Here is a 16,143-nt window from a genome sequence, read left to right as displayed (position 1 = left end):
GTGATGCCTCTGATGTTGCTCCTCAGAGGGCGTAACCCTGGGCATGTGCACAGTCACCCTGGGAGGACGGTGGTCTTAACAGGGCTCTGACTCTCTCTGATCTCTCTGTCTGCCTCTGCTGGTATCACACCAAGTCATTAGGCTCCTCTAATTGTCAGTGAACTGCTCTATTGTTTTTGACAATGCCTTGGGGTGTCAGTTGCTCTGTGGTCTGATCAAATTAATTCAGCTCCTTTACAGAATAATTTTTGAGGACAGTCTTTTAAGGTCAGTCTTGTTCTGACCCAGGGGAGAGCTCTTCTCAGCTGTCTCTTTTCCTGATTCTCTTTGATAAACTATGGTGTAGTTTATTGCTCTTATGGAGCTACTAGCCTCCTTACTTGGTGACCACCAAATCTCCATGGTTTTTAAGAACACCCTTGGCTTGAACTTCCCTGCAGAGTCTTTTGAGGGAGAGCTTTGATGTACTTTATTCTACAGCCTGTCTTTCGCCCTGGTCAAAATCGGAGTCACTGCTCTGAATCTAGAGGTAGAAACAATGGCCTGCTTTTCTTGGAGTGAGCTTTATGAGCAGGGTGCTGAGTGGGAATGGTAACCTCTGGTCTTCTTGATTTGCCTCTCCTAGTATGGAACCTTTGTCCTATGAGTAAGCTGGGGTGAAGGCAGTTGGGGCCACCGTATTCTTGGCCTGCCCTCACTGGGGAGATACCATAGTGTCTGACTGGTAGCTGCGGGGAAAGGGAGCCCTGTTCTCTTGTCCACACCTCCCTAGAGTGGATATTCTGTCACAGTGAGCTGGGAGAAGACTAAAGGATTGTGGCTTAAACACCACAAACTCACTGTTCTTACTGAAATTTGGTAAATTTTCTAGAATAAATCTTTCTTCATTTGCTATATGAAGAAAACTTTCAGAGACTTTAGATCTAGATTTGTTTTAGTAATTTCACCAGTTATGAACTTTTGCTGGAGAGTGGCTCTGTGGAGCTTCTCATGCCACTATTTTTCTCAGCCATCCATGTGGCCCCTATGATTTCTGGTTCCTGTTATTCATGTCCTTTTGTAGTCTCCTCCCATACTAGATAGGGTTGACCTGTGTAACCATAAGGATATGGCTGAAGAGACAGAGTATGACTTCCAAAGCGAGATTACAAAAACATTGCAGCTTCTGCCCTGTTACTCCTTCCTGGGTCACTTGCTCTGGGGCAAGCCAGCTGTCTTGTCATGAGGACAAGCAGCCCAATGGAGCAGTCTCCATGGCAAGGAACTGAGGCCTCCTTCCAACAGCCAGCACAAATTTGCCAGGCATGTGAATGAGCCACTTTGAGAGCAGCTCCTCCAGCATATCAAGCCTCCAGATGACTTCAGATGACTGTCTGACATCTAGACTGCAACCTCGCTAGAGACCCCAAGCCAGAACTATTTAACTGAGCTGCTCCAGGATGCCTGACCCACAGAATGTACGATGTAACATATGCTTATTTTTCGAGCTATTAAATTTTGAGTGATTTGTTAGGTAGCAATAGGTAATTAATTCGTGATCATGGGCGAGGCCCTTCTATTTTATGTTCTTAAGTTTTTTCACCTGAAAAATGTGGTTGGATGAGGCCTGTGGTTTCCAGCTGCCCTGCATGGAGCCCTGTGATTTCACAGGGGGTTGACAGGCTACTGTATGGGGCACAGGGTCGGTCAAATAGGCTTCCCGACTCTGATCAGAGCAGCTCCACTTTTGTATCTTATAACTGAGCTTCAGCATAAGATCTGACTTAAAGAAAGAGTGTTTTGTTTTGTTTTTTTTCATCTTTGTTGTTAGGTTTTTAAAAGCATATTTTGGGATTTCTTTAATCTTACATGCTTTTTTGAGTTTTGTTTTCCATTTTAAAATGGGTATTCCATAAGGCCCTGTATTTCCAGTGCCCTTGAAAGTAGAGTATAAGGAATGTTATACAACAACCTTCTAATTGTTCAGAGGGAGAAACTCAGATACAGGGAGGGGAAGAAGCTTCTTCAAAGATTCATAGTAATTTAGTGATCAGGCGAGGAATGGAATACAGATCTCCTGACCTCTGGAAGAGATTATCTGTACTAGATATCTATAATGAAATGGAGCTATAATGAAGGATTTTAAAAAACAAATATTAAAAAAAAAAAGATTTGTCCTCGTTCAGGTGCAGGGGGAAGAATATAAAGCAACAAATAAAAGATTCTTGGAACATGTTGTCCTAGAGGAAGCTGGCTTGCTCATAAAGATAAATCACATAGGAGCAGAGACTAGCTTACCATGGAGTTGTCTGGCTGACTTAGTCATTACAGTGCATTGTGGCAATCATGCAATTAGCTGAGCCCTGATGGAGTGCTAGGCAGAACTTGGGCTGGGACTCAGAGGTGAGCCACACCTTTGGTGGCGGCTGCCTCAAAGGTATTTGGCAGAGTTCAGTTCTCCACGTATTACTCCAGATCAGAAATTATAAACTGTTAACCTCTGGAACAGACAAAGCTTGAGGATGAACTTTATAAATATTTAAATGTGTATTTATATGTATGGCCTTATTTGGTGTTAAAAATTTTTAAATTAGTTGCTAATATTAAAAAAATAAGTAGATTTCATATAAAATCTTTATTTCTGGTCTCCCTTGAATAATTGGCAAGTCTGGGCTAGCACTGGGGGCCATCACCTGGAGCTGACTAGTGGCCACCCCTGTAGCAGGAGCCTAAGCACTTCGGTTTCCTACTCTCTTCCCCACCCTACTTCTTGTTGTTTCTCCTCTGAGGCCCCATGCTGGCTGCTCTATATTGCTGTGCCTGTCATTTTATTTTTCTTATGGTAGAGTATTTTCTTACACCTCGCTTCGCTCATTTATTTACCTGCTGGATCCCTGAAGGGATCTGATTTTGAAACTCCCTCACCTCAAGGACTGTCTCCCTCCCTTACTTCCTCCCACACAGAACTCACTGGAGGCATGGCGCTTGACTTTGACTTGCGGATCTGCTCGATGGGCCTTCTCGCTGCAGGAGGAGGCATGGCGTTTCACCTGGGCCCCAGTGGGACGTTCCGGCTCCTCATCCTGGGTGGGAGATGGAGGAAGGAGATGAAGTGCAGGTAGGTTCGGAGTTATCAGTGCAGGGGTGTATCCTGGTCTGTGCTCGGATGGCGAGTGCTGCAGGACCTCTGAGATTGTGGCCTCTGTAGACTTGTGCAGCACTCAATAGTTTATAAACCACTTTTACTGGCATTATTATTATTTTTGATCCTCATACATTCCTATGGGGGGCAGCAGAAGGCAACTCTAAATTGGAATATCTGCTGAGAGGAAAATTATGAAGTCTCAATAAATTGTGGGTGACCATATTTGATTTTTTTGTCCATAGATATTTTTGTCCTCACCTCATTTTGCAGTGTCCTTCAGATTTCTGAATTGTTAAAAAAAAAAAAATCATGGTGAGATCGGCCAATGGTAGAAGTTACATAATTTAGACTTGTTATACATTTGTACATGAAGAATATTAAAAATACTCAAAATCCTGTCAAAGCTCAGGAAACCATGAGTGGAATATGATAATAATGTAATATAATAATGATATTAATAACAGCGGTTATGATTTACTTTTCTGGGTAAGACCTTCTAGTGTCCAGGCCCTGTGCTAAGTTCTTTCCATAAAATATGTCATTTAGTTCTTGCAACAGTCCACTCAGGTAAGTTTATAATATCCATCTGAACCCAGGAAGTGAGGACCAGGGATGTGAAGCTCAGGGTAACTTGGGTTAAGTTCTGAGTCCAAAGTTTGCACCCTTAAGTTCTGAGTTGTCTTGCTACTAAACTCTGCAACTGAGAAAGATCTCAAGCTGCATCCACTGGTTCATCTGTGTCTGAATAAAGACCATGTAAACAGAAGGAGGATAGTTGGGGAAATTTCTAAAAGGGAGTCCCAGAGGTGTGAGCTCAGTATCATCTAGCACCGTCCAAGGCGGAGGTCCTGGCCCACAGACACATCTGCTTTCCTTGGCAGCTTGATCCCTTCTCTCCCTTCCTTAGCTGTGAAGCTTGACTCACCCCCCAGCATCTGATCAGAATATGGTCCTCTGGCTCTCCTGTGGGTGGACAAGGCATAGAACATACTGCCAGGAGCAATCTGGGCCATGTGATGGCTCCAGAGGCCTCACTGTAAATTAATGAGCTGGCATCTCCTTGGTTTAGTAAGCAAGATAGGGAGACTCTGTCCTGGGAAATGAAGGCCAGACTGTGGATACCACCAGGTGAAGTCCTATGGGAGTGGCCAGTTAGCATCCTTTCCCCACTTCCAAGACACCAATGAATCAGCAGCATTAGTTCATAGAGCATTAAATAGGCAGAGAGCCCAAAACCCAGTTCAAATTGAAATAGTGCTTTGCAGTTTACAGAGCCCTTCCTCTTCCTGATCTGGGAGCTTTTCACTGTACCACCCAGCCTCCTGTGCTGGGGATTCCTCATCCTGAGCCATGACTGTGATAAGAAGGGTCCTCTCTCCCCTTCCAGCTGCTCGTTAAGTGAAAATGATTTCTCTGAGGCAAAGGAAAAGAAGAATACAGTCATGTGCCGCATAACGATGTTTCTGTCAAGGTATATACATCAGTGGTCCCATAGGATTGTAACAGAGTTGAAAAATTCTTATTGCCTAGTGATGGTGCAACTATCTTAACGTTGTAGTGCAATGTATGACTCGTGTTTGTGATCATGCTGGTGTAAACAAACCTACTGCACTGCCAGTCATGTAAAAGTATAGCACATAAAATTATGTGCAGTACATATTTGATAATGATAATAATCGACTATGTTATTGGTTTATGTATTTAGTATACTATATTTTTTATCATTATTTTAGAATATACTCTTCCTACTTATAAAAAAAGTTTACTGTAAAACACTATGCCGTGTTAACCGGCAGCAGCCTCCTATATCTCACATTTACTGCGTCTCTTGATTTCTCTTGTGCTTGATTTAATTTTGTATTGTTTTGTACAGTAACTTGTTGTACAGGTTTGTAGCCTAGGATCAATAGGTTATACCATATAGTCAGGTGTATAGTAGGCTGTGCCATCTAGGTTTGTGTAAGTACACTCTATGACGTTCACAAAAGGCTGAAATTGCTTAGTGATACTTTTCTCAGAATGTATCCCCATTGTTCAGTGGCACATGACTAGTGAGGGAGAGAGAAAGGGAGAGCTAAGAGGTGGCCTTTGCACATTCCTGGGCAGTCCCAAGGAGCCATACCTGCATCTTTTCATAAGGAACATCATCATAGACACGGGGCTCAGGCCATTGATCCTGGCAGGATCTTGCATATCTAGAAAATACAAGGTACGATGACAATGACACCTTGCAGCTTATTTTCTTGTTCACTCTCTCATTTGATTCTAGCAGCGGCTTATAATGGATGTTGGAAGGTTAGTGACAGCAGCCATTCCAGGCAGCATTGGGCCATTGCTGTATTAAGGGCTTTATAGGCAGGGAGCCATGTGATTCTCACAACAACCCAGGAAAAAGGTAATTCATCACCTCTGTTCTATAAGTGAGAAAACAGAGGATCCAAGCTGGCAAGCAAGCAGCCCAAGCTGGTGGTGGTGACAGAGCTGTGACTTGAACCCAACTCTTCCAGTGCTAAATTCCACATATCAGCCCTGTGCCTGCTCAGATGCTCAAGGGTGTGAGAGCCTAAGGTTTGGTGGCAGGACTGCAGAACCCAGGCGACTATGCAAAAGGGCTTCTTCACTTTTCCTCATTCCCTCCACAGCTTCCCCTGACCCTGATCTGGGTTATCTCCTTTAGCCAGCTCACTCCTGACTGCTGGAAAAGGAAGGTACCCATTCTGACTTCCCAAGGCAGCAAAGTCCTCCTCAGCCCTTCCTCCCTTCCCTCCCATTGCCCAAGGCTGGACTCAGAGCCTCTGAGAGAGAGCCAAGACAAAATAAGCCCTGGGCAGCTGTGGGCTGTGAGGTGCCGACTCTTACAGGAAGGAGTTGCGCCCTGCACTGACGATGCTGGTTAAGGTCTCCACGTCCACGTAGTCATAGTGCAGTGCTTCGGGAGTGACTTTGGAGCCCATCTCCACCAGCAGCAGCCCAAGCCAGCGGCCCATGTCCTCTGAGCAGCTTGCCTGAGAGAGGGGAGGTACATGCCGAGTTCACTTTGGCACTCTCAGGGCCTCTGGCTACCTGCTTACTTCAGCCAAACCCAGATTTATATAGTACCTGCTATGCACCCAACACTTAGAGATCCAAGAGAACAAGACACACATCCAGAAATCCGAGTGGCTCCCACTTTCCCTCTGTTCAGGTCTCTGCTCACTATCCTCAGAAATTTTTTGACCATTAGATGTGAAAACAACATTTGGGAGTTCCCTGAATTCTTTAAAATATTTTACTTTTTATTAGAGGTGGCCGTTTCTCACATTGTTTCTGTTATAATTGCCAATTACTTATAGTATTATTTATAGGAAAATCTCTAAGAAGTTGCTGGTCAACTAAACACGTTTATGTTAGTTCTCATTTAAAGAGCATAATTATAAAATTGACAGCCTGCAAAGGCTAAACTTGAATAAAAGAAGTATACTTTTTGCTGGACAGCTCTATGTCTAATTTAAGAGAAATAGTAGACACATCTCAAACTATCAAAAATAAAAGTGAGTTACTGAGCTAGTATTTCTTAAAATGTAAGAACTGAGAGAGGCAGTGGGTATTGGACAAAGAAAACAAGACCAAGAGGCTGCGTTTTAGTTTTAGGGTAAGATCAAGAGGTGACTGACCCTCTACAGAGCCTTGAACAAAGCACTTGGCTGTTCTGTCCTCAGTTTCCTTATCTGTAATGTGAGGGGCTAGTTATTTACGTTTCTCTCCATTGTTAACATTTTAAAATCTAAATAGCCAAGGGATTGACATGTAGATGAGAGATTCAGAGTATCCTGCATGGCCTCAGAGAGAAGGGCTAGTGCCACTGGGTAGGGCCCACAATGAATGGGTGAAGTGAAATCACATATTCATTTCAGCCATTTGTTCAACAAATGTTAATTGAGCCCTTATCCTGTGCCAGACATCACGCTAGGTTCTGGAAAAACAAAAGAATGCAGAACAGGCTTATTGCCTTAATGGAGTTTAAAGATTTCTATTCAAAATAGAGAAAATCTTTCTAAAAATTCGAGTTGCTCAGTGGGAGGGGCAGGCTACCTTCAAGGGCAGTAGTTTATCTGAGGTGGACAGTCACTGGTGGGAAGGTTTTAGAGAGGATTTTGGAATCAGGTCTGGGTTAGATCAGACCGGATACCTTTCAGCCTTAGAATTTTAAAGTAAGGGAGGAAAAAACAAGCCTTGGTTCTAGGGTTGCCAGATTTAGTAAATAAAAAGCAGAATGCTCTGTTAGAATTGAATTTCAGATAAAAAATGAAAAATTTTTTAGCATGGGTATGTCCGAAATGTTGCATGGGATATACTTGTATTAAAGACACTATTTGTTATTTATCCGAAATTCACATTTAACTGGATGATTTATATTTTAACTGGCAACTCTACTCAATCACTTGGCAGCAGCTGGCTTACTTTCCCTTCTTTCTCAGTCCCTATGTTGTCAGTAGCAAGGCCCCAAGACAAAAGCCAACATCTAGGCCAGAGCTCCCCTGAGCTCCCACCATCAAGGATTCTCCCCTCTTACTTCCAAGATGGCCACCTCCTGCCGGTTGTGCAGGATCCTGAAGGCAAATGGGTGTCTGGGTCCAAAGCCTGGGGCCACCTCACAGCCTCGGAGGGCGATGGCATTCACGTGGGCCTGAAGGTCCGTGCGGTCCTTGTGGAAATACAGAGTGTTGCACTTCAGGCGGCACCAGCGTTCCTTCCAGCTGTGGTTCACCAGCACATTCAGGTAGCCTGGGAGGGGGTAGACCAGCAGAGTGACCTCTCGACAGCCCGGCCCTGAGGAAACTCAAGGTGGGGGATGCACGTTGGGGTGCATGGGTCTGTACCCCAGGGACAGAACACCTGGATAGCCCTTGTTCTCCAGCTAGAAAGAAAGTTGGGTCCCAGATCAACTCTCTTCTGGCCTGTGATCTCAGGCATCTTCTTCTGAGTTTGTTTCCTGTCAGTGAAATGGGGACTGATAATCACATTTCTGTGTCGCAACACAGCCTTTGGACCATACCAAGCTTGATGAAAAGGGCAGGAACTACTATATAGAATGAATAAATGATACAACTCCCTTTCATGCCTTTTTTCCCCTCTAAAATAGCAAAACTATTGCCGAAAGACAGAAAATAATGGATGATGCTGACACCTGGTGGTAGCATTTGGGAACAAAAAAATCTAACGAAGATAAAAGAGTTATAAAATGAATGAAGTACAGTCTGATGACTGCTGGGTTTAGAATTCTCTCTTAACATTTTAGATTAAAAAATTTATTTTTTTACCATAACATGGTCTGATTCACTGCTTACAGAATATTTCTGGATAGCCATGTGCTTTTATAATGTTCTTCGGGGTTAGCATATTACTGCATATCTAAAATATATCATTTTCTGTTGAATTACAGTATAGGAAAAGAAACACTGCATTTAAATTAAAGAGATAATATGTTTTCCCTTGAAAACTACTTTAACTTACATTGAATGCATTTATAATGAAAGTACTTAAATATTTTTATCCAAGAGATTTTCTCATAAGACTGGGTGGTAACTTACACACCTGGCATGTTATATGCTGGGAAATAAGATACTCTTCTCTCATCATAGTGGAGGAAACTGAAGCCCAAGACAGGCAGTGATTGGAGTTAAGGTCACAGGGAGCACAGAAATGTGGGAGTCAGTTGGCTTTTCCTTCTGCTGAGCATCGGCCTCATGGGAGAGAAGTGATGGAAGGGCATGGATTATTGATGGGTTGGGGGTTAGCTACCTAGTGAGAGGATTCTCTCCTCTGCCCGGGGGGTAAGGTGGATGAGGCCTGGAGGCTCTCCTGGCTTGGCCCCAGGGGCCATCAGCAGGGTCTGAGCTCTTCTCCTTTGCATGTCTGGTACCCACCACAGCATGGAACCTCTGCTTCAGTGGAGGACGTCTGCGGGTCATCTGCCAGTGCCTTCCTCTTGGAGAAGCTGATGATGCGGGTGATCTTGCGTCCTGCAGCCCTGCTCATTGAACCCTTCAACTCTGCCAGGCTGCTCTTCTTCCCTTTGCCTGTTGCTGCAGAGATGGGTCAGGAGAGGTGAGGGAGCCCCAAGTTCTAGATCCACCCATTCCTAGCCTTCCCAGTGGCCCTTTCAACCTGCACACAGGGCCTTGCCCACAGCTCCAGGTGTGGATAGTCATCACTTCACTTAGGATTTACTCTGCACTGTGTGCCTGTGGCACGGCCCCTCCCAGCTCTGGCATCCTTTGCCTGAGCCCCCTGAGGCTCCTACCATGTTCGAAGGTCTCCCGGCGGCCAAGGGTGGAACAGTTGTCACCCATGCCCAGGCTGTCGGAATCTGAGGTCTGCTTCTCTTGGGACAGTCTCTGAGGGGAACACAGAGAGCTGCACATGAGAGGACACACTCGGAAGTCCCTTTGTCAGTTCACTCTCCCCCTGACCTTTGCACATGAGGATTAGCTAACAAATAGTTGTCAGCAGCTTTCATATACCAGGTATGAGAGGGACAACGATGACTCAAGATGGTTATATCTTCAAGATACAGTTGATTTGGAGAGTGAGGCAATTAATTATAATACACTGAGTTAAATGTCCTAGGAGTTTGGACTGTATTCGGCATGTGACAGGGAGCTGGGAAGATATTTAAGAGGGAAACTAATATAATGCATTCGGTTTAGGAAGTTGCCCCCAGTGGCATCATGGCGGACAGACAAGGGAGCAAGACTGGAAGCGAAAGAGCTACTTAATCAAGTGTCATCCTGGCAAGATGAGACTCAGTAACAAGATAAACCAATATGACGGTGAGGATGGAGAAAAGATGAATCAGCATTTCCAAAATAGTCATGACAGGTCAATTAAGTGCCTGTCACTTAATTGGGTACCATGGGAGGTGGCTCAGGGTAGTCACATCTCTAGTACCACTTATTAGTTGTGGAAGTGTAGCAAAATCCTTTTATCTCCCCAAGGCCTGGTTTTCTCACCTGAATTACACTCTTTCCAGTGGGCTGCTGTGAGGTACCAATGAGCCCAAGTGAAATTGGGAGGTCAATGGAGTATCATTTCTAACACCTACATGGTGTGCTGCCATCTCACTTTGAGAAGCAAAACTGTGCCAGCCAGCCTCAGGACAGGATAAAATGATACTCATCCACTGAAAAAGGTGGAATTACAGAGCTCTGCATCTCCTAAACTTTGCTTGCCAAGGGCCTCCCAGACCAGGCTCAGGGATGCTTCCCTATAAACACAGTACTAGGGGCAGGGAAGATAGGAGAGACTGTGTGCTCTCCTTAATTTCCAAAGGCTAGAAAACTGGAAACTGTCAGTCAGATATGGGATAGACTGGCAAAAGTATAAGAATCACTCCTATAAATGATGAAACTCACTATGGTTCTAGATGTTCTGCAACACATGTTAAGTTTTTCATCAAGAGGGGAAGAAATACAAAGAAACACTGTCAGTACTTTGGAATTGAGTTTATGATGATGGCGGCACTTCAGTTACACAATTCCATGGAGAGACAGACTCACTAGTACTACATCCCCACACCCACTCCCCTCCAAAAATACCACCCTAAATGTTTTAGCTACCCTCCCCTGTATTCTCACCACAGGAAAGCTCATCTCTACAAGCTTGCCTCTTTTTTCTCTCTACACACCCTTTGAACTGCACCAAACATGCACCTGTAGGTGTACACACACACACACACACACACACACACACACACACACACTCATTCACTTACACCATCAACCTTTCTTTCAGGCCCCACTAACAGCAAAGGCTAAGTGAGGATAGGGTTGAACTTCTCCAACATCTTGGGTGCAAGAGTGCCTCACCCTTCCTCTCCTAGTGACTGCCTGCTGACCTTTGCTTCTGCTGCTCCCTTCCCTTGCAGCCTCTGTACCTTGGCCCACCTCTGCCCGAGTGAAATCTTGTGCATTCTTTAAGGCTCAACATAGGGGCCATCTTCCCTAACCCTCCTTGCCCCTCCAGCTAGCATGAGCTCCTGTCCCCTTCACTGCAGCTTTCCAAGACCACTCAGCTAGGGCCGACAAGCCCCTCCTCCTCTCCAAGCACAGCTACACTGGCCTCTTTCCATTCCGGGCTTCCTCTGCTCCAGGGCCTGTTCCCTCTGCTTGGAATGCCTTTTGCTTCCCCTTTCTCACTAATTTTTCAACCTATTGGAAATGTACTCCCTCAGAGAAGCCATCCCTGAGCCCTGAGCCCTGAGCCAAGAGCAGACCCCCTGGCATGCACTCCCAGGTCACCCTCCTAGTACCTACACAGCCTGGCATTTCTAAACCTGTGTGATGATTCTGTTCATATCTGACTTCCTCTGGAGGGTAGTGGCTGTTTCTGTTTCTGTTAGGATTGCACCGCAGTGCCTAGAACAGTGCCTGGCATGCTGCTGATGGTCACTAACTGCTTACCAAGTGGAGTTCACCCTGCCCCCGCCCCCTTGAGAGGTGGAGTGGCAAAGTCATCAAGAGCCAGGCTGCCTGGTATAAATCCTAGTTATTTTTCTTATTAACTATGTGACTTTAGGTAAATCTCTGTGTCTCGGCTTCCTCATCTGAAAATGTAATTCATCAGAATTGTCGTAGAAATTAAATTAGGTAATACATGCAAAGCATTTAGAATAATGCCGGCCTCACAGTCATATTCCATAACTACTAGCTTTTATTATGCATGTAAAACCCATGCATGTGAGTCTTAAACCTCCCCATAGGATTTGGGGCTGAGTCTCTTTCTTACCTCGCAAGGCATAGACACTAGCCTGTATTTACCAAAGGCCTGAGCAACTACTAAATGAGTGCTTCACTCATGTCACAATGGGGCACACTCTTCTGATTGACAGATTCCAGTTTACTTTCCATGGCTCCATTCAAATGTGAGCACTCCTGTCCTAGCAGGATTAATCACTTCCTCTTTTGGCTTGTATTACGTCATGGACATGGGCATTTAGTCACTCAGTAGACATTTATTGAGTGCCTACTGTTATGTCAGCTCTGTGCTGGGCACTCATAGTTGTACACCACCACTCAGAGTTGTATGACACCATAGTTGTATAATAATGCTTGAATCATCACCAGGTTGAGAGTCTCCCCAGGGCAAAGCCTATGCTGAGTCCCCACTGCCAGTCCCAGAGGAAACCTCATGGAGATAGATGTACCTTGTCCAGATCCGTTTTGCACAGGAGGACTGGGGATCTGGGCATGTCCACCCCCTCGGCTCCTGTGATGGGCTTGCTCACCTCTCGGATGACCTGTAGAAAGGATGTACATCTGTGAGCAGGGGGGAGGGATGCTGTGGAGGCAAAAGGAAGAATGGGGCCTGTGTGATTAGGGTTATTGAGCAAAGGGGTTGGGACCACTAGACAGAAGGTTGACATGGCCTCCTGCCTCATGTGTGGGGCATGTCAGGGTTTAAGAAGGCTTTCTCCCATATCTGTCCCTTGAATTGAAAAGATATGGGGCTAGGAACCAAGAGGCTTGGCTTCTAGACCTGGCTCCATTGCTAATTAGTTGTGTGGCCTTGAGGAAAGCCACTTCCTTGCTATGGGCCTCAATTTCCCCATCTGCAACATGGGTTATAACTTCATTGGGTTGTCTGAGGGCCAGTGAGATGATGGGTGTAAAGGGCCCTGTGAAGCGGGATGCCTTGCACAGGGTGAGGGACTCACTTCTGTGACTGTTGGACCTTCACAGCCCTGTGGGGCAGCCAGGATTATCTCCTCCCTTTCAAAGCTGTAGAAACCGAGACCCTAGGGCATTAACTTACCCATCAAAAGTCACATGGCATAAGCCCATATGAAATAACAGCCACCATTTGTGGTTCACCTTCTAGGTGGCTTAACATGGAGTATTTGATTGTATTCCTACAGAGCCTTGTGGGGCAGGGGCAATTGTGGTCCCCAGGTTACAGATTAGGATGATAAGGCTCCAAGAGGCTGAGCTGTGGTTGCCTGCACTTAACCTCTGGGTTAATGGCCCCCTGGGACAGGATGTCAAGACAGGCCTTTTAACTTGGGGTCTAAGGCTCCTTTCTCTGACCCACTGGTTCCCTTGAGGGCAAAGGCTCCCCCAGCAGGCAAGTTTTCTCCCTTCCTTCCCTTCCTAAGACAAAGGCAGTAATGAGAAACACTAAACATTCCAGTGGGAGAGCTGGTTATCACAGGAAGGAAGGGAGGATGGGGAGGGAGTGGAGGTTGGTTTCTTTGTTCCAGCAGGAACATCAAAGCTGGAGGGAGAAGGGTGTCAGTGAAATGGAGGCAGGGTGGGTGCCGGGATGAAGGGCCTGCTCGAAGGGACTGGGGATGGGGGCTTCACCATCATAGCAATAATCATTGACAGTTACTAAGTACTTATTGCTTGGCAGGCACAAAGTCAAGAGCTCTCTAGAATCCCTACAAGAACCATTTTATAGAGGAGGAAATAGGCACAGAGAGATGAAGTCGTTTGCAGAAGATCACAGAGCCACTTAGGCCTGAGATTTGAACTCAAGTCTGTATGTCACCAAAGTCCTCCCTCGTCATCACTATGCCACCCTGCGTATGGCCTTTGGAGTAGATTTCCTTGTCAGCTTCTAATCCTGGCCCCAACCACTCGATTGTGTGATCTTTGGCAAGTCATGTAATTTCTCTGTGCCTCAGTTTCCTTATCTGTAAAATGGGAACAGTAATACCCATTGCAAAGAGTAAATGAGGTATATATGTAAAGCTCTTAGTAGAATACATGGCACAAAGTAAGTGCTCAATACATGGTAGCTCTAAGTGTTCTGTGTAGCTGTGAGATGCAGAAGCTGGACCAGATGTTACAAGAATGTACATTTCACCTAAGACAAGGGATGTTTTATTATTTAAAAGAAAAAAAAAAGGATTAGCTTATCTAATGATAAAGTCAGCTTCCTTCTTAGATATGAAGTTCCCCATTCCAGGGGGTGTACAAGTGCAGGCAAGACAAGCCCACAGTAGGGATGTTAGGAAGGGGATTCAAATAAGGAGAAGAAACACAGGCCTCCAGCCAGAGTTCTATCTCCTGGAGATGTCTGAGGCCCATTTCCACACATAAGCCCTAGCTATATGCTGGGGTTAACTCCCCTCCCCTGAGCAAAGTCTATCCCAAGGACAGGAGTCCATCCCACTAAAGGCTGGGTCTTGGAAAGAGGAAGGAAGGGAGGGCAGGCAGGAGGAGGGCACAGGTCCCCCATACCTTCAGCCACTCCTCGGCCTGCTCCCGGCTCTGCAGTGCTAGCACCAAGACCTCAGTAGCCCCCTGGGAGAAGCGTAGCTCGTGCCTCTTGTGCCTGCTGTCCTTAGGCATGTAGATAACGTTGCAGACATCCAGCGCCAGCCTTAGATGTGGCTGCCGGTCCTTGGAGCTTTTATAACACTGGAGAGGGAGAGAAGAGGTCAGGGCTTCCAGGAGTGGAGGGTGGAAGAGAGACATACCCTCACACAAAGACTTGGGGAGGGGGAAGGGGGGCTAAACCTACACCACAGAGTCCTCTGCCACCCAGCCCAGCTGTGGGCACTGCATGAAGACAGGGGCTGTGGTTGTTCATCCCAGAGAAGAGAAGCCTGGGAGGGAGTATCTTTGGGCAATCTTCAGATCTCAGAGCTACCAAGGGGCCCCAGGGGGCACAACTACTTATTAGGAAGAGGTAGATTTTAGTACAATACTAGGAAAACCATTCTATTCTAAAGAACTTCTCTAAAGAGAAGAAACAGGCTGGCTTGGAAGGAAGTCAGCTCCCTGCTACTAACAGGCTACATGGCAGGAATGTGAGAGAGAAGTTTAGCAGAGATAGAGGGTTGAGCTTGGGAAGTTGATAGTTTATCAATAATGATTCTCACTTCCCAGTTCTTATTATGAGGCCAACATTACCTTGATACCAGAAACTGACAATGACATCACAATAAAGGAAATTTGTAGGCTGATCTCTCTCATAACCCTTGTAAAAGCCTTAAACAAAACATTAGCAAATAGAATTTGAAAAAGCATACTGCATTAAGACCAAGAAGGGTTTATTCTAGGAACATAAGAGTGGTTAGCATTCAAAAAGCAATCATATCACTCATCATACAGAAAAAGACAAACCACATATCTCAGATAGAAACAAAAAGTATTTGATAAAATTCTATACCTATTTATAGTGTAAACTCTTAACAAAATAGTAGAAAGGAACTTCCTTCATGTGATAATAAGGAGCACAAACAACTCACAGCAAATGTCAGCCTCGATAGTGAATTACTGAAACGTTTCCTTTGAGATCTGGACTGAGACAAGGATGCTTGCTCTCACCACTTCTATTTACATTGTGTTGGAGGTCCTAGCTAGTGCAATAAGTCAAGAAAAAAATAGAGGGCCTAAGGAGCGGAAAGAGTAGGCATGACCCTGGACTGATTCTGGCCTGGGATTATCTTTTCACTGCCCTAGGGTGAGAAGAGGTCATGTTTCAAATGAATATATGTTAGACAAGGCTTGTCAACAGATTTTGGGGTAGAGAGCTATTATTTTTTTCTGAAATTATGTCCATCTTCCTACTTCGTTATTAAAGGTCCATTTTCTTTTATGAAATAATAGTGATGAGAGATGATAAATTAAAAAAATTTAAGAAAACAAGTGTTGCATGGGCTCAGTTTTGGAAAAGAGATTTATAGAAATGAGGGTGGAAATATCTAATAAAACTTAACAGTGTTTAGCTCTTGGTCAGTGGGATTATAGGTAGTGATTTTAAAAATCATTTTTCATTTTGTTTTTCTCTAGTTTTATAAATAAACATGTCTACTTGCATAATGAAAAACAATAAACATTGTTTAAAGTGATAAAAAATTTGCCTCTGGCAAAACAAAACCTTGGTAAAGTATATCAGGTCTTCGAGTTTCCTTTTTTTCTAAATTCTGCTACAGTGGAAGAGCACTGGTCTTCAAAGCAGCAGGCTTTGAAGAGGCTTTGAGCCTCTGTGCACAAAGTAAGCCTAGAGGAACCGAGGCAGACACGCCTGTA

The 16,143-nt window shown here is 45.0% G+C and overlaps 1 protein-coding gene and 1 long non-coding RNA gene across 3 annotated transcripts in view; one reads left to right on the top strand and one right to left on the bottom strand.

Moving 5' to 3' along the window:
* AFAP1L1 (actin filament associated protein 1 like 1) overlaps positions 1-16,143 on the bottom strand; it is a 59,512-nt gene that overhangs the window by 11,211 nt on the left and 32,158 nt on the right. The window contains exons 8-15 of the mRNA XM_039836499.1: positions 14,347-14,526; positions 12,309-12,401; positions 9,408-9,501; positions 9,031-9,189; positions 7,677-7,888; positions 5,984-6,129; positions 5,247-5,319; positions 2,951-3,062 (exon numbers count right to left, since the gene is read on the bottom strand). Of these exons, the coding sequence (XP_039692433.1) occupies positions 2,951-3,062; positions 5,247-5,319; positions 5,984-6,129; positions 7,677-7,888; positions 9,031-9,189; positions 9,408-9,501; positions 12,309-12,401; positions 14,347-14,526 (1,069 nt within the window). The remainder of the gene's footprint in view (positions 1-2,950; positions 3,063-5,246; positions 5,320-5,983; positions 6,130-7,676; positions 7,889-9,030; positions 9,190-9,407; positions 9,502-12,308; positions 12,402-14,346; positions 14,527-16,143) is intronic.
* The window catches only part of LOC120581529 (uncharacterized), a 58,015-nt gene that overhangs the window by 12,342 nt on the left and 29,530 nt on the right, over positions 1-16,143 (top strand). For both annotated transcript variants that reach the window (XR_005647308.1, XR_005647307.1), the window contains exon 2: positions 2,944-3,097. This is a non-coding gene — a long non-coding RNA (uncharacterized LOC120581529). The remainder of the gene's footprint in view (positions 1-2,943; positions 3,098-16,143) is intronic.

This window comes from Pteropus medius, unplaced genomic scaffold (genome assembly GCF_902729225.1).
Source record: "Pteropus medius unplaced genomic scaffold, Ma_sr-lr_union100, whole genome shotgun sequence".
In the NCBI taxonomy this organism is placed as follows: domain Eukaryota; kingdom Metazoa; phylum Chordata; class Mammalia; order Chiroptera; family Pteropodidae; genus Pteropus; species Pteropus medius.
Note: the sequence above shows the minus strand (reverse complement) of the source record. Positions and strands in the feature narration are given on the sequence as shown.